The sequence below is a fragment of the Lynx rufus genome, unplaced genomic scaffold (genome assembly GCF_022079265.1).
Source record: "Lynx rufus isolate CCGP_SWC_20201006 ecotype Redwood Valley unplaced genomic scaffold, mLynRuf1.p SCAF_2, whole genome shotgun sequence".
Classification (NCBI taxonomy): Eukaryota; Metazoa; Chordata; class Mammalia; order Carnivora; family Felidae; genus Lynx; species Lynx rufus.
Genome location: NW_025814834.1, coordinates 7,075,107 through 7,101,571, shown reverse-complemented (window position 1 = coordinate 7,101,571; position 26,465 = coordinate 7,075,107). Strand labels below are relative to the sequence as shown.

The 26,465-nt window shown below is 49.0% G+C and overlaps 1 protein-coding gene across 2 annotated transcripts in view; it reads right to left on the bottom strand.

Moving 5' to 3' along the window:
• The window catches only part of NGEF (neuronal guanine nucleotide exchange factor), a 73,091-nt gene that overhangs the window by 26,389 nt on the left and 20,237 nt on the right, over nt 1-26,465 (bottom strand). The window contains exons 1-3 of one of the 2 annotated variants that reach the window (XM_047085912.1): nt 8,968-9,074; nt 8,128-8,270; nt 1,524-1,828 (exon numbers count right to left, since the gene is read on the bottom strand). In XM_047085912.1, the coding sequence (XP_046941868.1) occupies nt 1,524-1,828; nt 8,128-8,270; nt 8,968-9,074 (555 nt within the window). Of the gene's footprint in view, nt 1-1,523; nt 1,829-8,127; nt 8,271-8,967; nt 9,075-26,465 lie in introns of those variants that run through there. The other variant, XM_047085911.1, reaches the window with a different exon arrangement.

Sequence of the window (26,465 nt, the reverse complement as noted above, 5' to 3'; positions counted from 1 at the left end):
AAGCCTCTAGGAGGGACGGACAGCTGCGGGGGTGGGAGGGGTGTCTCTCCACGTGTTCCGGCACCTTCCTCAAGGTTGCTTTTCTCAATCCAGCGTCCCCTGCCTCCGGGGAGGTACCCCCATACATCTTCATTTCCGTGGGGGCGACTGGCTTCTTTATGCCTCCTCCAGTATTTTTTATGCAAAACTGGGGAGAAGCCACATCGGGAATGGATGCCTACACATTATTTACATCAGAAGTTTCATAAGAAAAAACAAAACTCTTGACACAGCCATTTACAAGTCACTGCTCATAAGGCCCAAGGGATGTCAAGTTTTAATCCATCCCTCCTGATTGTCCCTGACCCTCCCGGGTGGGGTGCCGGCGGCTCTGCACAAAAGACCGCCCCGCCGCCCCCAACGGCCCCCTAGCCTTCCCTGAGCGGCTGTCAAGCACACTGTGAGCCTGAGTCCACGTTAGGGGACTCTGGTCAGGAGTGCTCTCGTTCCCGGTCGTGGGCTGTGGGCACACGTTACTTGTGCCTTTTAAATAAACAAGAAGAACAAATGTTTCTGTAGACTCCGGTGCAGAAGGCACAGGGGTTAAACAGGGCAGGCCATCTGGAGACCCGGCCGCATCTAGGAACAAGTTCCAGTATGGTCTTGAAGGGGCACGTGAGTGTGGGTGAGAGACAGATGATGAAACTGAACAGATTGAAAAAAACCCCCAAATCTCTCCACCTATCTGTCCACCTTTTAAAATTCCCGGTGAGCACCCACGTGGATCCTCGCCATTTCCCCCCAGCAGTCTCTGTCCTCACCGCCGACCGGCCACGCCCTGGTGACTCTGGACCACAGGTGCGCTTTCTGCACCCAAGTAATCTTTGCTCAACTAAATGAACGCGTAGATTTCTTAGCGACGCGTTTCTGTCACTGTTAATTTTTCACGGGTTATTTCTCCCTGCCTGCGACAAACCGTTAGGCAACCCAGTGCTTTTGCCTCAGCCTAGCTCACAGGCAAGGTCTGGCTGAACCATCAAGTGGAGCAGAGAAGGCGCGCAAGTCCCGGATTTCCCGTTCAGGGAAGATTCGCTCGGGCAAGGTGGCAGGGGCTCCAGAATGACGCGGTGAAGGTGAGCCACAGATGACTGACTTCCTTCCCAGGCCCAGCGAGCTCGGCATCACCGAGTGCATGGGCGCTCACGTGCGCCCCACAAACACCCGACGGCAATGGCGGGGACAAAAGAATGCCACCTTGCTCTCTAATGGAACAGCTATGCTGTGAACAGGCAGGCTTGGGCTGAGCTCTCCTGGAAGGTAATGAGGTATTTTTTGCTGCCTGTGAAATGATGTGAATTTCCCTGCATGTCCTGGATGGCTGAGCCCTGCCTGGAACTCTTCTGGTTGGCCAGCTGGAGGTCCTCCCCTCACAGAAGAAGCTTCACCACCGCCCCCCCCCCCACCCCCACCCCTGGTTAAAACACCTGTATGTTCTGAAAGGAGATAAGGAGATCCCACCCCCTCCCTTCCGGGCAGCCCTTTACCTCCTGCAGTTTGATCTCCTCGGGCTGGAGGATTTCCAGCACCCCGCTGCTCTGAATCTCTGGAAGATCCTGCCAGAGGTTAAATCGCGAGTGGGGGTTACTGAGCAGGCAGATCTGGGGCAGAGCCTTCCTCTCGGGCGGGCTTGCCGGCTCGTCCTCCTCCTCCTCCTCGTCCTCATCCTCTCCTGGAGTCTCCTCGCTGGCCGGGGAAACATGGGCATTGGTTTGTATCTCTGCATCCTGTTGTCTCCTGGTTTCAATTTCCTGGAGTGTTGATTTGTCTCGGTATTCCTGATACAGGAGCCCTGAAGTCAAACAGATTTGTAATGAAGAAAAGGGAAAGATTTCAGACAAAGATCTTTCTGAATCACTAGGTCAAGGCTCGGTACTCTTATCAAGGGCAGGTGCTGCACCTTATGAATACGTAAAGCCAGCCAGCCCCGCACACCCGTCTCCCCAAAAGGCTCCGGGTGGCCCAATGAACTGCCACTATCTTCATTTCTCGGGAACGATCAGCATATGGAAGTTTTGTTCAACAGATAAAGAAATCCAATCACACAAATATACCCGGCAAATCTAGAACTTGATGTGTTAATAACCACTGTGCACAGAGTTGATGGAGACGTCCCAATTACGTTTCAGTATCCCAACAGGATGCTTTCCCTAGCCTTAAATGCTTCAATATTAAAGACCCAAGTATGTTCATTTGTGAAATGGGAGTAGTTGTAAATTCTCATCGTGAAGGAAAGACCAGTAATTCATTCCTTTTTTTTTTTTTTTTTGCTTTTGCAATTTCAGACTTACCTCCCTGACCAATTGTACTTAAAATAAAAGCACTCTATGTCTCCAAGGAGATTTGGAGGTACATATGAATCAGCACAAACGTAGCATCTCCATAGGGAAAACCCACTTCAGACATCCTGGCTGCAGGGTGGAGGGAGGGTCTCCTCACAGCAGATAAGCTTCAGTGGCCAGGGGGTTCCCGGCCTAGCGAGACTGGGGTGGGGCCCGCGTGAGGAGGGGGTCAGACCCCTAGGGTCTTGTCTACCTGCCACGCCATGAAGGTGGTGGTCTATCCTGATGGGATGAGAGAGGCCCCGAATGACCCGAGGCAAGCAGCTCTGCCCCCATTTTTGGATGGGTGTGGTTAGGAAGAAAGACGCTGGGGTAATTCCCCAGGGGGGTGATGATGGAGACGTGCACTACCTGTGGGGGATGGGGCCAAGTACCCAATTCAGGGAACAGTGATAATAAGGTACAAGTCGGGTCCTGGTGACTGCCTGTTGCTGGGTCATGAATGGCATCCAGGTGACCAGCATGGCCACAGGGTGTGGTGGCCCCACTCAAAGAGACCAGGAACACAGGGAGAGGGTACAACTGGGGGATGGCGTGGTGGAGAGATCAGGTGCACCTGAGGGGCACCCAGGAGGAGAGGTCGAGTGGGCAGCTAGCTGGATGTACTGGTCTGAACAGCAGTTGGGGCCCCTTGATATGTCCACCTATAAAACAAAGATGATTTTCCCAAAGAAATTCTAATTGGGATAAATGTACCACTTGTAAAGCACTTTCTCTTACAATGAACAAAGTACAAACATTAGCTATTATTCCTTCCTTATCTAATTGTTAAATATATCTAAACAGGAGACAAAGGAATGAAAGAAAAACAGACTGACTTTGAAATCCTGAATGTGGCCAGATAAATTATATTCATAAACAGGAGCCAAACAAACTCGCCCTGTGGAATTAGTTGGCTTCCTATGCTCCGTAATGCAAAATTGTACAGCCTTTATGGTAAGTATAGCGTTTACTTAAAAAAAAAAAAAAAAAAAATTAAGATCCAGGGCGTCTGGGTGGCTCAGTCGGTTGAGCAGCTGACTTCAGCTCAGGTCGTGATCTCATAGCTCGTGAGTTCGAGCCCCGCGTCGGGCTCTGTGCTGACGGCTCAGAGCCCGGAGCCTGCTTTGGATTCTGTGTCTCCCTCTCTCTCTGCCCCTAACCCACTCACATTCTGTCTCTATCTCTCTCAAAAATAAAAATAAACATTAAAAATAATAAATAATTAATTAATTAAAAAATAAAAAAAAATTAAGATCCTATGATGTTGCAGTGTTAGAATCCTGTGATTTTCCAATGTTACAGTGAAAAAAGAAAAGCAAAGTCTTCGTTAAATGCAATCCAGACTGAAGATCTATAAGACAGAGGTTTAACGTCACTACCTAAACTGGTTCAGTCATGAGCGTAAGATTTAACTGTTGTGCTGACACTGACCCAGTCATTCTCCTGTGATTCCAGTGCACAGTGTTTCCAGAGGCTTAAAGAAGTCAAGTTTGAGTTGACTTGGATTCACGTTTCCAGGTGAATGAGTCTCTCACATAGTAGGTACTCATATATTTGTTGGACGCCTTTAAAAAAATGCCGTTTCTAAAGTTTCACCAAAGCGCTTACTAATCTGGCATCTTTTTGAAGGTTCAAAAAATATGTCTTACATATGCTACGGTCGGCATATCATGAGTAAATCCTATCTCCGGCATCTCACTGTGATACGTCTGGTGAAAAGCAGCAAAAATATCAGCATTGTGGGTAGCTGGGTTGAAAATAATAATTCGGAAATCACACGGTTGGCTGCCTCTCCCCCATCTCCTCACACCCCTTGTTCCCAGCTGGCAGGGGAGGAGTTTTGTTTGGGTGCTGACCCGTTCTGTGCTCTGGGAAGTGGGTGAATGTTGCCTGATCAAAACCTGCCGTGATGCTGTATTGCACACCTGGAACTAATATTACTTTATATGTTAACTAACTGGAATTAAAATAAAAGCTTAAAAAATAGAAGTAAAAACTTTCTCCAAAGGGTGGGGGGAAAGAAACCCAAACCAACCAAACACACAAAAATTCTTTAGAGAGAGCTCTCAATTATCTTAGCAGTATAATGGCTAGCTCCAGGGGACTCCCTTGACAAGATAAAATCACAGAAATTCGTCTTAAGATTTAGAAATAAATGTCCACATCCAATGTAAATTTCCCTTAAAATCTGGCTTCATCTGCCTAAAGGGCCTCATCTGCCCTATAAGATTCACAGGGGACACTCAGCCCTAATCTCTAAGTTCAAAGTATACAGGTTGTTCATGTATATGCTGAAAGCCAGAAAGTAAGTTTAACAAAACCACCTGAAACAAACAAACAAACAAACAAACAAACAAGCCCTACCATGATAGTTTCCTCCTTCTTGCCAGTGGTGGGTTTAGACATAAGCATGACATAACCTAACCCGGCCAAGGAGAGTAAGGGGACATCCTACATCTCTGAGAAGGGCTTCCCAAAAAGATGTTCCTTACCAATAAACACTTGAAGAATAAACACTTCCCTTTTTTGCTTTTATACATGGCTGCTTGAAGATGTGATGCCTGGAGCTCTGGCAGCCATCTTGTGACATGAAGCCCAAATGTTGAGAACGGTGGAGGGAAAGGAGCTGGGTGAGGAAACCAATTCCAGAATTTTCTACCTTTGAGATACAATATTGCCATTGTGTAATGTCATTTTTTGCTGGATATTCTGTTACTTTTGGTCAAAGACTCCCACTACCAGTAATTTTAGGATTTTCTTAAAACTCTATAGTTCTTTCTGAAGCATTTAGAATACGAATTTCAACACTGTTTTTCCTGGAATTACTGTGACTAGGAAGAGTTATCTGACACGCTGTGTAACCATTCTTCATAACTTGTTTATTTTTATTGGTCTTAAAATTCAGATAGAGTAGCTTTACCCGAGAAGCTACATGTTAACTGATTAAATTTCTCCTTGTACTGTTAATATGATTTCCTATTTTATATCTTGTACACTCAGCAAGCACAACTTTATGTGAAAATTAACTTTACTGGTAAAATCTTTCACCTGGTGTATGTATTTTTAATTGTTTTAAATATTTATTTTTGAGACACACATACACACACACACACACACACAGTGCAAGCAGGGGAGGGGCAGAGAGAGAGAGAGGAAGACACAGAATCTGAAGCAGGTTCCAGGCTCTGAGCTGTCAGCACAGAACCCGACATGGGGCTCAAACTCACAAGGTCATGACCTGAGCCGAAGTCAGATGCTTAACTGAGCCACCCAGGGTCTCCTTTCACCTGGCATATTATTATTATTTTTTTAATGTTTATTTATTCTAAGTGAGAGACAGAAAGAGAGTGCGTGTGCGCACACAGAGGAGGGGCAGAGAGAGACAGGGAGACAGAGAATCCAGCGCAGCGCCCGACGCGGGGCTCCATCTCACAAGCCGTGAGATCAGGACCTGAGCCAAAATCAAGAGTCGGACGCTCAACCGACCGAGCCACCCAGGGGCTCCCCACCTGGTGTATTATATTCATGCACGATTAGAAGACCCAGTTCCCATCTTTCCTACTTAAAATGATTTGTACCAGGCTGGCTGTGCTGCCCCGTGAAAGAGGGGGAGTTCTCCGCTCCTCTTGCCCAAGCTCCTGGAGTCGTTCAAAATCTCACTTTTTGAATCACTCACATAGAAACTTCTAAAGGGTGGGGGATTCATTTAATTTTAAGTGAACACCTTTCACGTGTCAAGCATCTGTTAGGGGTCAGAGACAACAACAGCACACCTGTGCACACGAAGCCCGTCTCAGGGTCCATCACAGGGTCTCGGGGTCCGTGGTCTGTAACGACAGCTGTGGGCCACAGCGTGCACCATCCTGAGCAATTCTGCTCTGGCCTCCGTGGGAGACGCTGCAAAACCCGAGAGCAGGCTACAAAATGCCCACACCTGCCTTCGCCTTTGCCTCCCTGCTTGATTCCCCTGTGGCTTTAGGAACGCGCCCTTATCTGATACCTGGCAGGGAACTCCCTTCCTTCCGGGAGGTAAGGGCAGATAGGGCTGTTGGAGGAGTCTGCTCGGCACCCACCGGCCTCAAGCCCATAAGGGAGGAAGCGAGAAGGTGCTGACAGCTCTGGGTTGTCGTCCATCCATCACAGCCGGTGAGCCCTTACTACGGATCCAGCCCAGGAGCCGGACAGAGATATTCACCAATGACACCAGCGGATGCTGGAAGGGGGTGGTGGGAGAAAGGACTTGGAATATTAGTCCCTGCGGTTTGCCACATGCCGAGGGCCAGCCCGAGTGCACACCAGCGCTCAGGTCCCCTGACTCCCTGCTTCAAGCTTGTGCCAGTAGCCTAACAGGACCGGCCACCTCCAGGAGGGGTGTCTCCACACGCCCGTGATGCAGAGGACAGCCCCTCTCTCCGCGAAAGGAGGCATGGAGCTCCCCACCCCCACTCTACGTCCCTCCCAGTGATGACACTGATTTTAGCCACAGAAGATCCCTTTCGAGAGGGTGGAAGTCAAGGTTTCCAGCGTATGCTAAGGCAGAGGTGGGTTTCCTCACTACGAAGGACAATGTGGCAGAGAGGCGGGAGGAAAAGGTTTCTAAGGGTCTTTGCTCTCGGCCCCTGTCCGTTACCCCAGCAAACAAAGGGAAAACCTGCCACCATCACCCAGCCTGACACACAGGAAGCCGTGGTAACAACATTCCTGGAGTCAGCGCAGCCCAACAGCTCGCAGAATGCGCCCCACCCCCTCTGCTGTGCGCGGGGCCGCGCTCCTCGCGGGGTTCAGTCTGGAAAAATCCCTTCCAGGGAAGAGTGGGCTGGCCCGAGAAGTCTCCCACAGACAGGGTCTCCTGGGGCAACGGAAACTCTGTTTCCACTCAAGACGCCTCACGTCTGCCTCAGTGACTCAGAGAGAGGACAGTAATGATGTATTTGGGGATAAAATTTCCCAACCTGGCGTTTTAATTTAACGGACAAACTGCTGCTCTGACGACACCGAAGGACAAAAAGATTTTCTAAGCAGCCGGTACCATTTTCCAAATAACGGAGCCCACGTTGCCCCCCCTTCACTACCGCCGGTGGTGACTGTCACGGGATGGACCTAGTTTGACGTTGTTAGTAATTTTTGACTTTTAAATCCAAGTGCTTGAGTTCTCGGGACACCTTCTCAACCCACTCTGCGTTCACACGGTTCTTGAGCCACAGCTGTGCCCCGCACCCTGGGCCACGTTCCTGGAGAAGCAGGTGACACCAGCCTTCCCTTCCTAACCCAGGGGCCTCCGGGGCTCCCACTCCGTCTCCATTGTACCCTTCCTTCCCACCACTGCCTCTCCTTCCTGAGCCTGGGTCTCCGCAGAAGCCATTCTCAGACCTGGCTGTCTTCCCAGGTCTTTCCCAGGCCCCTCCCAGGAGGGGCTCCCACAGCACCCCTTCCTGCAAAACCCAGCAGGGCCTCACGCCTGGTCTTTTTGGCAGAAATGACAAGGGGGCAGAGGGCCCTCCCCCGGAAAGGGCTGGGCAGGTAGACCTCTCTGGAGAGCAGGACTCAAATGCACTTGCTGGAGCCCAATTATACAGCGCTATTAAAATGTGGCAGTTTTGCCTGTGGAACCACTTGGAACCGAACGTGTCAAAAACGTCCCTTAGCCACACGGGATACGGTGCTCGCAGAAATGCAACGGCATCTCACGGGCAGGGGGACCCTCCGAGTCCACCAGGGCGCTTCCCAGTGGAGCCCCGCCGCCGCCGCCGCCGCCAAGGACACCCACCTATCTGTTCGATGAGGTTTCTCCACGAGTCTGCGGGAATGGGGTGGATCATCTGCAGGGCCTCGGTGAGCGTGGTCGGGCTGTCGGCGAGCGCCGGGCACTCCTCGGGCGTGGCCCCATTTCCCGGCGTGGAGGACGACTCGCTGCCCGAGAGAAGGAGGCGCAGCGCCGGTTATTTTTAAGCAACGACAACCTTGGCCGGCTCGCGCGTGCTGTCCGCACAAGTGGCCCTGGCCAACTGGACCCCAACGCGGGACGGGCCAGGCGGGCCCCACAGGCCCTTTTGGTCACCGCGCCCGGGCGCGACCGGGGTGATTCATTCCCACACCAGCCCGCCCAAACCCTTCATGTTTTCGGAGCTCGCGGGCAGGCGTCGGAAACTTGGCGCGCCCCTGCCTGCTCCGCGGCGCCGACCGGCCGCCCCGACGGGTCGGGCGGCCGGAATCCCAGCCGGCGCTGCTCACCCCCTGCCGTCCGCTTGTCGCGCGACCCCCGGCCCCCGACTCCCTCCGGCTCCGATCCTCGCGTCCCAGGGCCACGCGGCGCGAAGAGGGGTGGGAGGGGGGGGCGCCGAGCGGGACGCGCGCGCCCAGGGCGCCTGGGAGGGGGCGCGGGAGGAGCCCCGGGGCGGGGATCCGGGCGTCGGCGGCCCGGGCTGGCGCGCACCCCCAGCCCCCGGGCGCGGAGCCCGCACGACCCCGGCCGCAGGTGGAAGTGGCGGGCGGCGGGGGCACCGGAGCCGGGGGCGGGCGCTAGGCCGCGGGGGTCGGCGTCCCCCGCGCGGGGGCCAGAGGCGCGCGGGGGCGGCGCGCGGGGGTCGCGGCGGCCGCTGGTCCTCACCTGCCCGGCAGGTGTCCCGCCGCCGAGTCGCGCGCGTCGCTCTCCGAGGTGGAACTGTCGTGGTCCACGGCGCAGGCGGCACTGAAGGCAGCGGCCAGCAGCTCCATGGGGGCCGGCGGCCGGGCGGGCGCTGGGGCCGGGTCTCGGGCCGCGCTGGGGGCTCGGAGCCGGGCGGGGGGCGACGGGCGGGCGCCAGAACGGGGTCGCAGCGCGCGCGGCTGGAGCCGGAGCCGCCGCTGCCGCCGCCGCTGCCGCTGCCGAGCGCTCCCGCGGGCGGGCGGGCGGGCGGACCGGCGGGCGCGCGCCCGGAGGCTCCGGGTTGCCACGGCAACGGGCGAGGCGGGAGGGGCGCGCGCGGCGGGGGCGAGGCCGGGCGGCGGCGGGGCGGGGGAGCGCGGGCTGGGCGCGACCGGGGCCCCGCGGGCGCCGACTGCCGCGCGGACCTCCTGGCCGGCCGGCCCGCCCGCGCCGGGCGCTGGGAGAGGGGCAGGCAGCACGGGCGGGGGCCGGCGACCTGCGCCTTCGCCTCCCGCCCTCTCCTCGTCGCCTGGCCTGCCCGCCCCCGCACCCCCCCCCTCCCCCCGGCTCGCACGGCGAACTTGGAAGGTACCGGCGAGGTGACCCTCTGCCCCGCCCCCCCTCGAACCTCCGCCCTGCCCACGCCGCGCAGCCCCTGCAGCCCCGCCGCCCCCGACAGGCACCCGCCCGGGGACCCAGCCTCGGTGGAGTGCGTCCTCGCTGGAGGTGCCCCTGTCCGAGGGAGTCCGAGGTGGAGCCTGGGGTCCTGGAGACACCCTGCACCCCGGCTCCTGACACAGACTATGCAGACGGGGCCAACCGGAGGCCTCTCCGGGAGAGGCCTGAGGCCCCGAGGCCCTGGTGGCCGGGGCTGGGTATGGAGGGGCGAGAAGGGAGAAACAAAGTGCCCCCAAACTGGCACCCGGTTTCCCTGCCTGGTCACATTGTCTCTGGAATCTGCACGTTCGCGGTTAGTTCAGTCCGCTTCTGGGTGCACAAAGCAGACAAAAGGGGTAACGGGAGTCTAGTGGAATGGCAGTGATCCGGAGCGACGTGGAAATCTAGAGGTATTTTCACACAGCAAGACGACCGGCCTAGTCCTTGTGTCCCTTTCTGAGGCCAGCCTGCCCGCTCCCTTGATGGGCCCCCGGTGACAGCGCCTGCTTCTGCAGGCCGGAGCCAGTTCCTGAGGAGGCCTGGGGCCTGGGGACTGGAGCGCAAAGAGGAAAAAAATCTTCCTCTGAGCATTGCCCTGCACGTTCCACCCACCGGGCATTTGTTTAAATGAACCGATTCCTCCTTTGGGGATGCAAATACTCCTGGTGGGAGCGGTTTAGCTACTGGTTAGTAGGTTGGCCCTGATGGGTTCCTTAGCCAGCCATCTGGAACACAGTGGCGGTGGTGGTGGTGGTAAAGGCAGAGGGGCAGGGATTGGGTGGGGAGGAAAGAAAGTAGCTTGAGGGGAGGCTTGTGGCCTGGGAGAGAACTCCCCTCCCCGGACAGTATCAGGGGAACCCCATGGTCCTTGCCTGGTCCGTCCTCCCCCGTTCTGACTCTGGGGAAGGGTGCTTAGGTTGTCTGAAATCCAGTTCCTAAAGCCGCTACCTCACTGTCCGTCCCCTCTAGGGTCTAAAGTCTTGCTCATAAGGCCTCAGATTATTTGCATGACAACCATCTGCTCTCCTCTTTTTCCGAGCCAAACCCCTTCCTTCCTTGACTCATTCCACACGTCCTCTCTTCAACTCCACATTTTCGTCTGCTCTCTGGCCCTTTTCACCGGGATGCCTCTTAATCACTCCACCAGTGCACTCACACGTCCCCACCGCCCCCAGCAGCCAACCAGGGCACCAGGCCCAAGGTGAGAGGTGGCCTCAGCCTTCTCCGCGTCACTCCAGGTGTCAGTGCCTCACTGAGCCCCCTGGATCCCTGAAGTGCTTCAAGGCAGGACGCACCCCGCACCCCCCGCACTTGGACCTCGCCCCAGTCCATCCCTGTCTCTGTCCCTTTTCTAAATTTTTTTTTTCAACGTTTATTTATTTTTGGGACAGAGAGAGACAGAGCATGAACGGGGGAGGGGCAGAGAGAGAGGGAGACACAGAATCGGAGACAGGCTCCAGGCTCCGAGCCGTCAGCCCAGAGCCCGACGCGGGGCTCGAACTCACGGACCGCGAGATCGTGACCTGGCTGAAGTCGGACGCTTCACCGACTGCGCCACCCAGGCGCCCCTCTGTCCCTTTTCTAAATTATGGGTCTGCTTTGGTCCCTTCTCTCTGCTTAAACACCTGTGTTGGAGTCCCAGGGCCACCAGCTTCCTGGTGCTGTAGCAGGCTCGTCACCAGCCTCCTCCTCCTTGCCTGCTTCCTCGGGGCCCCTGCCCTTGCCGGCAACTCTGAGGCTTTGGCTTCCCCACACGCTCGTCCGGGCGCTGAGCTTTGCAAGTGCTGTTCCCTCTGCTGGAACTCTGTTCCCCTAGTAAAGTCCTCCCTCTTGCAGATGGAGCCACACTGGGGCTTCCCCACCAGGCCCTTTCCCCTGCAGCAGCGTTACCTGGCACTAGAATTCTCTGTGAATAGGGCCATCCTTACACTAAGCCATGGATGGGTTCCTGCTTCCTGCAGGGCGAGCACCCTGGTGTCCTACTCATCTTCCATCAGGGCCCAAGGAAGAACAGTGTATGGGCATCACTGGGACCCGCAGTCAGGTTGGCTTCACCGTCCCTTAAAGATGTAGCACTCTGTGGAAGCTGCTCCCATCATACTTTGCTTCACCAAGGGGAAAAGATTCAGTTTTTTCAAAATCAGAAAATACTCAAGTGAAATTACATATATTAAGATGAGCGTAATAAAACCTTCCAATTGAAAAAGAAGCTAAAAATATCCTCCTAATTATAAAATCAGTTTAGAAAGTCATTGAGTTCTGAAGGCACATAACTTTAAGCGAAAAGCTGCGTGTTCTCTTTCCTGTCGTGTTTGGTGCTTAACAGGCTCTTACAAAAACTCCATTTGACCAACATCTGCTCGGGATCGTTCACAAGATACGGATAAATATTTCAAATATTTATACCTGGTTAGTACGTGGTAGGTGCCGCATACGATTTGCTAAGGAACGAATGGTATGTTTTGAAAAATATTCAGTTATTTTATATATTTAACCTAAAGGTTGAGTATTTCTTCCTTTGGGTTATAAAAGTTAAATATTGGAAACAAGGTGGATTCTTATTTATGTAGCAAGCTCAGCCTTGAAGGGTCCTCACTTGTATTTACAAAAGGTTACTTTATTCTGAAGGAGAAAAGGGAGAACCAGAGGAAATCTAGAAATAATCTGATCCGATACTTTTGTTTTACAGAAAACGAAGCCGAACCAGGGGGTTAAAATGACAGGCCCAAGATCACACAGCTGGCTAACGGCAGACTTTTGAAGTATTTGCTGGTAAGTATGCTATGCTGTGTGGGACAAAGGAACTGTACATTTCTCTTCGCTATGCTAAGTGTTTTTTAGGGTCACGTGTATGCCACCAGGCTCTCAAATGTTAAGACACATTTGTATTTTTTTTTATTTATTTTTTTTAACGTTTATTTATTTTTGGGACAGAGAGAGACAGAGCATGAATGGGGGAGGGGCAGAGAGAGAGGGAGACACAGAATCGGAAACAGGCTCCAGGCTCCGAGCCATCAGCCCAGAGCCCGACGCGGGGCTGGAACTCACGGACCGCGAGATCGTGACCTGGCTGAAGTCGGATGCTTAACCGACTGCATCACCCAGGCGCCCCAGACACATTTGTATTTTTAAATCTAGTAGGAAAATGACTTGGTTTTTTTTCTTTTTTCTTTTTTTTTTTTTTTGGTAGTAAGAAGGTAATCCTTACATAAACGTTGGAAATTTCTAGAAACAAGTGCTTGATAGTGTTTAATTACCTGTGTCTTCTAACGCCATGAATGAACTGTAGTTTATTTTTGTCACTCTCAAAAGGCTTTTTAGTTGCTTTGAAAATCAACACGTTGAAACCACCTAGGTAGCCCCGACAGTCCATCCGCAAGGGGCCACTGCCTCGAGGTTAAATGGCCCCCCAAAATTCAGGGAGAAAGTTAGGAAAAGGACAAGACGTACCTCTCTCCTGCAGTGCAACCCTCTGTAGTAAAGAGTTAATCTTACACAAAGAGAGGTTTAGCCTTTCTCTTGGGCTCCAGGCAGGTGATCTCTGAGCCACCGGAATGTGGGAATGTGACGTCTGATAGGAGTGTCTCTGCTTGCCTGGAGACCTGGGAGCAGATAAGGTGGGGGCCTTGGACTGTGTGATAATAGCTCAATCTCCAGAGAGGCTGAGGACTGTGTGGCCAGCCTGTTCCAGGTGATGGATCCCCTTTAAACACTCTGGACACTAAGGCTCAGGTAAGCCTTCCCGACTGTCACGCATTGCTGCCAGGGAGTGGTAGCACTGTCCATAGCTCCGCAGACACTTGGAATTCCAAGTAGAACTTTTCCGGGCCCTGTCCATGCATCTCTGCCCTTGGCTGATTCAAATCTGTAGCCTTGCACTGAATAAGCCATCACTGTGAGTATAATAGCTCTCCGCGAGTCCGGAGTCCTTCTACTGAATTTTTGAACCTGAGGGGGGGTCTTGGGGACTCTCAGCTTCTGCAGTTGGTGTCATAAGTGAGGGCGGACTTGTAAGTTGTCCCCACACATCACAAGCCTCTAATTTGATTTAGAGCATGGTGGCCGTGTTCCCTTCACAGGCTTCCTCTCCATGATGCCTTATTCTCCCCCTCAGTGTGCCCTAAGCACAGTGGCCGGGGTAGTTTTCCCCAGACATATCCGATCCCACACATCTGTTACCTTCAGTGACTCCCCAGTACCTTGTTGGTCATTCGTGGCCAGTGAAGTTAATGTAGAGTCCAGTCTGGGGCTGCCCAGATGAAAGCTGGGTCACCCCTGAGAGCTCCCGACCCTGCCTTTTGCTCTGTTAGTCCTGCTCTGTTATTACCCACTTGTGTGGTATCCCTTCCCGGTGAATTTGAGATTTGGGGGGAAGCTATGAAGGTGTCATTTATCTTTGCGTCCCCAGTATCCAGCACATCCGGGAGGCATCAGGAAATAGTTGGTGAATAGGCAAATACGGGGGAAGTCGGTAGGTGTTACACTGATGTGTTCTTTTCAGTCTCTCTCCTACAGTTACTGAATGCAGCATTGGCGTTCCCTTGCTGGGACATCTTGGCCTTCTTTGGTCAATGAAGATTTCTTTAACTGATCTCTTTGGGAACTAGCAGGCTTCTGGGGTAGCTGCCTCAAGTTTGGGGCAGGTAGCTGTGACCTGTTTTGGGGAGTCAAAAAAAAAACCCCCCCAACCCAAACCTCATTTTAAACCGGATTCACTGTTTTGGTAAAGTGAGGAATATTTTGTGTTTGTTCATCTTCTTTTTTGGTATGGTTGCTATGGTGGACAGTTATTATAGTTTTGGTTAAATAGGGAAAAGCTCAGAGGGACAAAGAGATACATAGGAATCTCCGTCTGGCTTAAGGAGATATGCCCACATTGGATAGGTTTCAGTGATTGAGGTTTGTTGGGCTTGCTTGCTAGAGATTGATACTGTTCTGCCGAATTACGTTTTCGGAATCAAAAATACGTGGCCAAGCTTCGCTTTGCTTCCAGCTGTGAGAGGCAGCCTGGGTGAGGTTGCGTGGCTAGTGAAACGCTGGAATTTCCAAAGCATTTTGGTGGTTTATGTGTCCTTATGGTGTCCTTAAAAGGCTGGGAAAATGGCGGCCTTATCTTCGATTATGAGGTGCAGACAGTTGTATGGCCTTGATAGAAATGTCTTTCTCAACACTGGCTCCCCAAAATGACTCATGGACAAGAAGCTGTCATGCTGTGTGTTTATCTGAAACTGTGGAAAATGATAGAAGGCCTGGGCTATGGATTTCTTTGGAATATTTCCAACCGAGGAGCCTGGGACACATAGGGCCCAAGAATTTTGGCTGCGGGTGATGTCATGGACTTTTGGCCATTAGGAGCATCTTGAAATAAGCGCAATCTAAGGAAAAACACTGTCATTTGCAGGGTATTTTGAGGATGAAATTTAGAGTAAATAAGGAATTGCCTCAATACACATAATTTACATTTTAGGTTGTGGCCATGGGGGTTTATACACTCTTGGTTGAAACTCACACTGTAAAGGAATTAATATCCCACTTCCTTTGCTTAAGTTTATTCATTTTAAATTACCTTATACACTATATAGTTAGATCTAATTTAGTCTTACATATGGTGAGTCCTATATGTACTTTACAAAGAGAAATTATTATTATTATTATTATTATTATTATTATTATTATTATTATTGCTACTACTGTTACTACTACTTAGGAAGCCAACATTTAGCACTAAAATACATTCACTATTAGAAAATTTATTGCCTTGGGGTGCCTGGGTGGCTCGGTCGGTTAAGCGTCCGACTTCAGCTCAGGTCACGATCTCACAGTCCGTGAGTTCGAGCCCCGTGTCGGGCTCTGTGCTGACGGCTCAGCGCCTGGAGCCTGTTTCCGATTCTGTGTCTCCCTCTCTCTCTGCCCCTCCCCTGTTCATGCTCTGTCTCTGTCTGTCTCAGAAATAAATAAACGTTAAAAAAAATTAAAAAAAAATTTATTGCCTATTGCCTTAACCATTAGCCAAATGTAGCAAAATTGTATAGGTGTGAAATGAGAAAGGAAACGATGTCCATTCATAAGCAAAGCAGACTTGAAGGAATGGCATGTAGTTAACAAAATTAATAACTAGCAATTGTTCAGACACTGTTCCTTGAAAATCGCAAATAACTAGATTTTAAAGAAGTACTTTTCGTAACAAGAAGTGTGTGGTGGGGTCACTTTTCATTTTCCACCGAAACAAATTCACCTCACCCTTAACATCCAGGAGAAACAATGTTTCTTGTGGAGTCACCAGGAGTAAGCGGAAGGATTTAGAATCTCATAAAAAGGCCAGTAGGTGTTTGGTGGAGACCCATCACTTTACGAAAGGTGTTAGAGACAAGAACGAGATGTGCCATCAGACAAAGTGCCCCTTTCCGGGTTTTAACTGCCCGTCATAATGTTGACAGAAACACCTCCCCCCGCCCCCCCCCAGAAATTCAAAGGTTTTACTACTTTTGATATTTCTATTTTGAGGACTCTAATAAGGGAACTGGCCACCACGGCATACATATCAGCACCAAACATTAGCTATCGTAAAGAGGAAGCACGATTTTTCAAAAGCAGATCAGAGACGCAGCGGTGAAAGTGTTTTAAAATGAACAGCCAGTGTTAGCCAAGGCTTGGAAACTGTCATTTGTGTCTGGGGGTGAGAGTGTGAATTCAACCTTTCTAGAGGGCACCCTGGCAACCCATATCATAAACCTGCAAATGTTCCTACTCTTTGGCAAAGAGGTTCTATTTCTAGGAATATATCCTAATAAACTGTAAGAATCTGTGTGAGAAAAACGGCTATAAGAATGTTTACCATAGTGTTATTTTTATTAGTGAAATGTTTGGAGCAACCTAAATGTCCAGTAAGAGGAGATCGGCTCTTTAAATTATGACACAGCTCTAAAATGGAATTTCATTAAAAATGATGTAGAAAATATTTCATAATCTGGAAAGATGTCCGTAATACATTGAATGGAAAAGCAGGTTGTGGATGGTAGTATGATCTTATTTGTTTATAAATAGACTTCAATACATGAAACTTTAGGCATACATTTATATTCGAGAGAGGGCTGGAAGAATGATCAACGAGAACATTTCACAGTACTTGTAGTTGGTTGGATTCTGAGGGAGTTTTCCTTTTTATTCATGTGCTTAAAAATTTTTTTTCTGCAATAAATGTGTCACTTATGTAACAAGGGGGAAAAAGTTACTTTCGAAAACAACATCAATATCTTAATGTGCATAAATTTAGAGCATGAGTTTAAAGTGCTCATGTAACCATAGGGAATCCTGATGACCTTGAAAAAGGGGGCTGAGCTGTTTGGCATTCTCTAGATTTACTTGGGGGCAGGGAAACACCTCAATTCATTACATAAATCTTGTAAAAAGCTCGTCAGTTTCCAAGGAATCGTGAATTCAGATCTTACAGTAGATTACATCCCGGCATCTCTAAAACTAAAGCCCTTACCTGATAGTGTAATTTGCCTGGTTATAAAAATAGTCCCTTTCCCAGAAATTCCCCTTTTCCTTCTAGAATTCCACAAGTATGACTTCTAACCAGGTTGCTTTTTCTGCCTTTTTAATTGAAGTCATGATGTCATAAAGGAGTCATCAGAGAAATTACTGCCTCCTGTCAAAGGCAGGTCTTTCTAATGCCACAGCCCTCCCCTGCCTGGCTGCGGGGCTACATCCCACTTGTGCTGCTTCAGATGTCTCCTCCTCCGGGAAGCCCACCCGCCATCCCATCCCATTGCTGGCTGTTTTCACTCACTCTCAGGATCTCCTGTAGCACTTCACTAAGGCTTCTCTTAAAGCTTGATTACTTTCTTGGAGAATTAATTCTCTGTCCTGTGGGACGGTGCAAGGAGACAGGACTCAGCCTGATTGATGTTGCCTCCTTTACTGTGCGGGCAGAGACCTTGTACATGCTGGAAGCTCTGGACATGTTTGCTGAACGGAGCCAGAGTTGGGGGAGGCTGGAGAGCACACAGACATGCTATTGGTATCATCCCAGTGCATGATGGGTAAGTTATAGTCTTAGAAACACCTCATGGACCCTTGTCCTTTACCCACTAAATACAAACCTTTCCTTGCTGCTCCCTAGAAAGTTCAGTGCACCTTTAGCTGGAGGACCATTATTACCTGGGGCAGGTGTGTGTGTGTGTAGGGCGGTGGGGATCAGTTTACCAGCAAAGAAGTGAAATTTCACTTTGGCTTCTTTACCTATTTATTGTTTACCCCTCCGCCAAGCAGACCAGTTGATGCTTCTTTTCCTAATTTTAAACCCTGCCTCATTTTTTCCTGGGCAGTGAAGATTGCATGCTAAATTATTGCTCTTTCTAAAATGTTGTTCAGCCTGGAGTAGCTTTGATTTGTCAGAGTCAGCGGGATCTCTCGGCCTGTCGCTCTATTAGGCTCCGGATAAAAAGACAGTCCTTAATAGGTCTCTCTTTTCTTCTTAACCATGAGGATCTTTTGTAGGGGTCTCAGAGGAGGGTCTTAAGCTCCCCAGAAATACATTCTTCTGTTTGAAATTAGCATTTGTTCTTAAAAAAGAAAGAGACTCTAACCTGTCATCAGTTGAGTGTTTTTGCTTAGAAGTGATGGATTCTTACCAGGAGAGAGGAGAGCTTCCTTGACACAGTGAGTCAGAGAAATGACAGCACGGAACGGAAAAATTCCTTCCCCTTGAAAACACCTTAGACTACATAATGTCCCTTCCTCAACCCCAGGCCCTCATTTTCAGCACTTTACCTGCTGTGACTCTCCATCGATTATGCACCTGTCTTAAAGGTGAAGGGCTCTAAGCTTTCTGGATTGAAATCCACTTTATTATCAAACTGAACATCTTCAGGGAAAACATGCACTCATATATGTTGCTGATGGGAGAGCAAAACTGTCCAACCTCACACGGAAGGGAATTTGCCTGTAACTGGCAAAAGCACATATGTGCAGCGGACTGACTGTTCGTCTGCCCCCAGTTCATATGCTGGAATCCTAACCCTAAGGTGTTGGCGTTTGGAGGTGGGGCCTTTGGGAGCCGATCAGGTCATGACGGCGGAGTCCTCATGAATGAGATTGGTGTCTTTATAAAAGACACCACAGAGAGATCCCTTGCCTTGGTTTTGGATTTCTCAGCTTCCAGAACTGTGAAATGAAATGTTCTATACAATGGTATTCTGTTATAGCAGCCCAGGCTTATGGAGACAATGTGCATTTGCCCTGTGCTCCAGCAATTTCTAAGAATTTACCCTGAAATACGAAACAAGATGTGCGCAAAGTCATTCACCGTGGCATTATTTTTTATGGCAACATGTTGGAAACAACCTCCGTATCCAGGAGCCTGGGTAAATACATTATGAGGTAGTCACACAACGGACTACTATGCTTTCTGAATGGACGTGCGTGATTTCCAGCATTGTGTGAAAGAAGCAACGTGTGAAAAAGCATATGTAGTATGTGAACTGAAGAAAGGGGGAAGTTACCCAGGTACACATGCACATTTTTTTTTTTTTTTAAATCTCAGGTAAGAATCCCAGGAAGGAAAACAGAGAAACTAGTAAAATTGGTTACTTCCAGAGGTGGGGTCGAGGGTAAGACTTCTGAGCATACCTTTTCCCATAGTTTTGACTTGTAAACCATGGAGATGGTTTACCTATTCAATAAATAAGAATTCATTAATAAAGAAAAAACTGAACATGTGCAGAAAAAACAAAGTCTAGCATTGAAAAAAGACAAATAAATGAATCTAAGTAATTATCAAATTGATAACAGAAAAAAATTAATTTAAGGAATTTCTGAATAGCATATGTTATACCATTACTGAGATCTATTCTGGGACTAAAAAAGCAAAGAAATCTTAAACTTTACTTAGGAGGTGGTGTGGGCTGAGCTGTGTCCCCTGAAAAGAGGTGCTGAAATCTTAGCCCCTGATACCCATGAAGGTGATGGGACTTGGAAATAGGGTCTTTGCAGATGTAACGGAGTTCAGAAGATGTCATACTAGATATCCAATAATGGGTATCTTTGTAAGAAGAGAGAAATTTGGACACAGAAATGCACAGACAGGAGATTGCCCTGTGAATATGTTGGCAGAGGTTGAAATGATGCATCTATTAAAAAAATTTTTTTTAAAATGTTTGTTTATTTTTGAAAGAGAGAGAGAGAGACAGAGAGAGACAGAGAGTCAGCGGGGAAGGGACAGAGAGAGAGGGAGACACAGATTCTGAAGCAGGCTCCAGGCTCTGAGCTGTCAGCACAGAGCCCAACGCAGGGCTCGAACTCTCGAATCGTGAGATCATGACCTGAGCTAAAGTCAGAGGCTTAACCTTCTGAGCCACCCAGGAGCCTCCCCCTTTTTATTTTATTTATTTTTTTTTTTATTTAAAAAAAAATTTTTTTTCAACGTTTTTATTTATTTTTGGGACAGAGAGAGACAGAGCATGAACGGGGGAGGGGCAGAGAGAGAGGGAGACACAGAATCGGAAGCAGGCTCCAGGCTCCGAGCCATCAGCCCAGAGCCTGACGCGGGGCTCGAACTCATGGACCGCGAGATCGTGACCTGGCTGAAGTCGGACGCTCAACCGACTGCGCCACCCAGGCGCCCCTAGCCTCCCCCTTTTTAAAAAAAAAAAAAATTTTTTTTAAATGTGGAATGATGCATCTACTAAGCTAAGGAAAGTCAAGGGTTGCCTGCAACCCACAAACACTAGGAAAGAGACTTACTGACTCTCCCCTACAGCCCTCGGAGGGAGCATGGCCTTGCCATTGCTTCGGTTTTGGACTTCTCATCTCCAGAACTGAGAGAGAACAAATTTCTATTGTTTTTAAGCCACTCTGTCTGTGGTACTTTCTCACCGCAGCCCTAGGAAATGAATATGGTGGGTTTGTTGCAGGGGATGGCACAGAGTAATTGTGAAATTCTGTAATTGTAGACTAAGGAAATATCCTACAGTATACTGATGTTGAGAACCAGCGTCCTGACTTGTAGAAAAGGGAGATGCAAACATGAATCGAGAGTAAGGAGGAGCACTGTGTGTTGAATGGGAACGGAAGGGATCGATATGTGCGTGCAGGTGCGCACGCACGTTTCCTAGCCGTGTGCACTGAAAAGCAGTGCTAGCAACAGACAGCCCCCAGATATTGGTTTCTAAATACTATTTTCACTAACAGGAGCTAGGACTCTGGAGAAATGGCTGGCTGCAGGTTTAGAATATAGAAAGTATAAGAAAGTGGGGCACCCGGGTGACTGGGTTAAGCGTCTGACTCCTGATCTCGGCTCAGGTCGTGATCTCATGGTTTGTGGGTTTGAGCCCCACATCAGGCTCTGTGCCAACAGCCCAGAGTCTGCTTCGGATCCTCTGTCCCCCTCTGTCTGTCTCTCCCCTGCTCGTTGTCACTCTCTCTCTCTGAAGTAAATAAATAAAAACTTTTAAAAACATTAAAGAAAATAGAGAACTAAAAAAAAAAGACAGACTGAAAACAAACCCACTGTGAATCCATACTGATACTCAAAAAACAAAGCAAATCAAAAAACAAAGGAGGAGTTTTCTTGATAGAAGAATATCAACTAATATAAATAGAAGGAACACCAGAACATTCCCATTTTGCAATTCTCAATGTAATGGTTAACTCAGGAAGGATTATTAATGGATGTTAAAAGCCACTGAGTTAAAGGTTAATAGGAAGAAGATATTTATGTGGTTTCAAACTGTCTCTGCGGATAACTTAGTAGTTGTGAAAGGAAAAAATTGTGCCTTTACTTCTGAACAATCTGGCAGCTTCCAGTTAACTAAATGATCAAATTTAGCACCAGGAATAGTAGGCCAGCTGACTTTAGTGCTTCCTGATAAGATGCAATTTGAAGTACACATCACCTGGATGCATTCTTGCTAAAAATGGGTAAACTGAATCTAATTAAGCATCTAGGCCTAACTTCCCGTTTAAAGAAAAGACGGGCAGTAAAGGAACACGTCAAAACACTGCATGAGGAGGCAGTGAGACAAATCCATAGTGGGGGCCATACCACAGTCCACAGCCCTGGATTCTCAAAAGGTCAGTCCCGGTAAACCAAATGGAGAGATGTTCTAGGTTACAGCAGTCTAAAGAGAGCAAGCTGCCACATGCAGTCCTTGAAACTTGGTGACATTCTTGATTCACAAATCCCAGCTTGAAAGGCATTTGGGGGACAATCAGGAGAAGTTTGAATATAGATTGGACATTAGATAGACTATGGAGAGATTGTGGATTTTCTTATGTGTGATAATGACATTCTGAATCTGTACAAGAACAGCCTTATTCTTAGAAGTTGTAACTCTAGAGGGGCAGCTGGGCGGCTCAGTGCGTTAAGGCTCCGACTTCAGCTCAGGTCATGATCTCACGGCCTGTGAGTTCAAGCCCCACGTCAGGATCTCTGCCGTCAGCACAGAGCCCTTTGCCTTCCTCTCTGTCTGCCCCTCCCCTGCTTGTGTGGCTCTCTCTCTCTCTCAAAAATAAACGTTAAAAAAAAAAAAGAAGTCGTACTTTGGATATTCAAGTGTGAACTGTTACGATGCCTGCAATTTACATTCATATGGTCTAGAGGAAACAGAGAGAAAGTACAAATACGCAGGGTGCTAGTTTTTTGAATCTAGGCTGAGGGTGTGTAGGAGGCCATTGTATTATTCTCTCATTTATTCTGTATGTTTAATTTTTTCTTTATAAAAGTTGGGAGAAACGAAAGAATATTAAGAGAAATAGCACATTTGTTTTAAAGAAACGTATTAATGATCAAGTTTAAATGTAGTCAGGTGTAAGGTATAGAATACTGCGTTCAGGATGGTATAAAGGCCAAGGGAGTGAAATGGAATTTGCCAGTCACCTTGCCGGACTTGGGGGCTCTGGGGTGCCAAGGCCCATGGTATATAAACCCCGTGTACCTAGAGCAAAGCCTGGATCATAGTAAATGCCCAGTAAACACCCATCTGATGAAATGAAGTGTAAATAACTCAGTGATAAACGTCTTTGTCTGATGTCTGATGATTTTTTCCAGGATAGACTTTTGGTCAAAGATTAAGAGCATTTTTCTGCTTTTCACATATATTATGAAATTACGAAAGGTTTTACTGCTTTCTGCCCAACTAGTATCTCTCTCTGCATTCTTTCTAATAGTATTAGAATTAAAAAACTTTTTAAAAAATGTTTATTCATTTTTGAGAGAGAGTGAGAGAGAGAGACAGCATGAGTGGGGGGGTGGGAAGAGAGAGAGGGAGACACAGAATCCGAAGGAGTCTCCAGGCTCTGAGCTGTCAGCACAGAGCCCAACATGGGGCTCAAACCCCCGAGCAGTGAGGGGCTCAAACCCCCGAGCAGTGCGATCATGACCTGAGCCAAAGTCAGACGCTTAAACCAACTGAGCCACCCAGGTGACCCAGTATTAGAATTTTAAACAATTCACCAATTTGATACATGAAAAATGATATATTGTTCTATTTTACATTTCTTTCTAATAAAATTTTTTTTGTTTGTTGTTTTTGGTTTTTTGATTGTTTTGCCTAGTTCTTTTGTGAATAATCTTTTCATGTCTTTGGCTTGTTTTTCTTTTTTTAAGTTTATTTATTTATTTACTTATTTAGAGAGAGGGAGAATGATCGGCAGTGAGAGAGAGGGAGAGAGAGAGAGAATCCCAGGCAGGCTCTGCAGTGTTGGGACAGAGCCTGACTCAGGGCTCAAACTCATGAACCGTGAGATCATTATCTGAGCTGAAGTCAAGGGTCCAAAGCTTAACCGACTGAGCCACCCAGGTGCCCTTTGCCTAACTGATTTTAAATACAGTGTGCCATGTTGTTTATATGAGCTTTAAAAAAAACAAAACAAAAACAGAACTGGCTCATTTTGTAGGAAAGATCAAGAATCAGAGGATGTTGAGTGGAGGGTGGTGGGGTGAGCCCTGTAGCCACCCTCCTTGGCCCCCCCAGGAGTCCTGGTTCTTCTCTCCCCCTGGAATGTGGGCAGGGGTGCTGGGCCTGGAGATGAGGGTCTGGAGGGCAGAGAGGAACCTCACCATGTCTTTTGGGCCAGCACCTGCCTTTGGGCAGGCAAGACCGTCGTGTTATGATTTTATAGAAGAAATCTGTAGGGGGTGAGGCTCAGGGGAGGCTCTTCAGTCCTGACTAGTTGCTGAGACATCTGGTCACCTGCAGGAGATTCCCCTGGCCACTGCCTGTCCCCCTTCCTCTGTCTGAGACAGTTGGATCTGAACCTGTCACCATCAAAACCAGACTCGCCTTGTCTGCCGGGTCAGTCTTTTTCTCGCTAACATATGATAGATTTCACCACATGCTTTCGAAAAAAAAATGCAAGGCAGAACAGCTGACAAATTTATGTCAACTGCCAACTGTTTAGTAATTTATTTATTCCACAAGTGACTGTTGAGGACCCACTGCCCACAAAGCCCTTGTAGACAGTCGGGCCTCAGCACCCACTGTGGCACCCAACGCATGTGCGGCTGGCTGTTGCTGACTTGAATGATCATTACGTGGAAACCCCAAAACATCGCACAAGAAAATACCGATAAGGTTACACCGACGCTTTCTGAAAAGACTCCTCTTTTGAGGACACGTTATTTCATCTTTGTAGTCTCTGAAGGATTTGTTTTATTGTCTTTCACATAATAAAGGCCTAGTAAATAATTTTTGGAAAACTTCTGGGTAAATTACATCCAAGTAAAACCTTGGTTTGTGAGCATAATTCATTCTGGAAACATGCTTGTAATCCCAAGCACTCGTATATCAAAGCGAATTTTAAGAACTATTGACTCAGTTGTGATCATGTGATGTTTGACATCACGTACTACTTGTGTTGCAAGACATCGCCTGTTTATCAAGTTAAAATTTATCGGAGATGTTTGCTCGTCTTGTGGGACGCTCGCAGAACGAGTTACTCGCAATCCAGGGTTTTACTGTATTTAAAGCTGTGAACTTACAGTTTCTTTGTTTAAAAGCTATCTAAATGAATTATGGGAATGGAAGAATGTCTTTAAGAATCTGGTAACCTTAAGGAAATTTCAGTAAGATGTGATCTTTAAAAATTAATTACGTTTATTTTTTAGAGAAAGTGAGAGTGAACGGGGGAGGGGCGGAGAGAGGAAAAGAGAGGGACTCTTAAGCAGGCTCCCTGCTTATAGCGTGGAGCCCAACTCAGGGCTGGGTCTCAGGACTCTGAGATCATCACCTGAGCCGAAATCAAGAGTCAGATGCTTAACTGACTGAGCCACCCGGGTGCCCCAGTAAGATACGATGTTTTTAATGTTCATTTTTCACATGGGGTATCTTAGGTCAGGTTCCCTGGAGGGAAAGACTGGTGCAGATGATTCATTAAGGAAGGGCTCCGGGGAAAGTGCAGGGGAGAGGGGAAGCAAACCAGGGAGAGGAGAGTGCCAAGCAAGGAAGTGGTTTCAGGCAGAGCCCTGGTCCCAGCTGCCCCACAGGGGCTCCAGAGCATAACTGCCCCTTGGGGTTTGTCCCCATTGTGACAAGGAAGATGGAGTTTTATACTTTGGCAACAGTCATTGCTAAGGGCTGTATGGCATGTGTGTGTGTTGGGGGACAGGGCAGCCCTCAGGCATGGGGAACAGGAGAGAGTCAGGTGGACTTAGAAGGACTTGATGCTAAGCATTTCTGCCAGCATCTGATGTGTTTACATCGAATTCACCTTCTATCCCAGGTTTTAGAATGTTCCCGATAAAGGGGTTATCTACTGCTGGGTAACAAGCGGCCCCAGGACTTTGCAGCTTACACCAACGTTCATTCTCTCATGTAGCTTCTGAGGGTCAGGAAGCCTGTGGCTCTGGCTCAGGGTCTCTCACGAGGCTGCGGTCCAGCTGCTGGCCAGGCCTGGAGGCTCCCCTTTCAAGCTCATCCATGTGCTGTTGGCCAGAAGCCTCAGTTTCTCGCCACGTGGACTTTTCCTTGGGCTGTCTGCTACGTGTCCTCCCCACATGGAATCTGGCCTCCCCAGAGTGAGTGAGCCCTGAGAGGGAGAGACAGATGCCCACTGCCCTCTGTGACCTTGACTTGCATTCACAGCCAGCCATTATGTCTGCCCGGCAGTTAAAAATGGCCATGACGTCCAGGCCGCACTCAGTGGGAGGGTGTGAATACTGGGTGCTGGGGTCCTTGGGGGCCATCTTGGAGGTGGGTTCCCACACCCTCCTTCAGCTTTTTGCCAGTAAGGTTCCAGGACAACTAGCGCTGCTGCCCCGTTTTGTGAGTTTGACGCTCGCCAAAGCAGCGACTCCAAAGTGGACCGAGACGCTGGGTCCTTTCTGCCTCTCCGGTGGGCCGGCAGTGCTGGGTTTTCCATAGGTCGTGTGTCATCATCCCAGGCACTTCCTGTGGCCCTTCAGGTAGAGCGGACTTTTTGTATAAAACGAGCCGCTTGTGATTCGCTCTTCTCCCCTGACCCCCCGTCCAGCCGTCTCATTTCTTTTGCTCACACACAGGTCCTTAGCTCTCTGTCCCCCAAGGGTGATAGCCTGCTCTTGGCAGACGTGTGACTTTGCAACCTGGGGAAGATCTGACTCCTGGCATAATAATTAAACTTGGCCCAAGTGGAGGTTGCGATTATTATTCTACTGCACAGAGTCAAGATCTTAATTTGGAGGTTTTAGAGGTGCATGACTGGCAGTGTCGGGATTTAAGAGGCCGACAGCACCAATTACCCTTGTCAGAGAGAAGAAAGGAAACGGGGAGATCTGACACTCCCTCTCAGGGCGGGCCTACCAACGGGGTGCCCAGGGCCCCACTGCTCATTCGCTTGCTCTT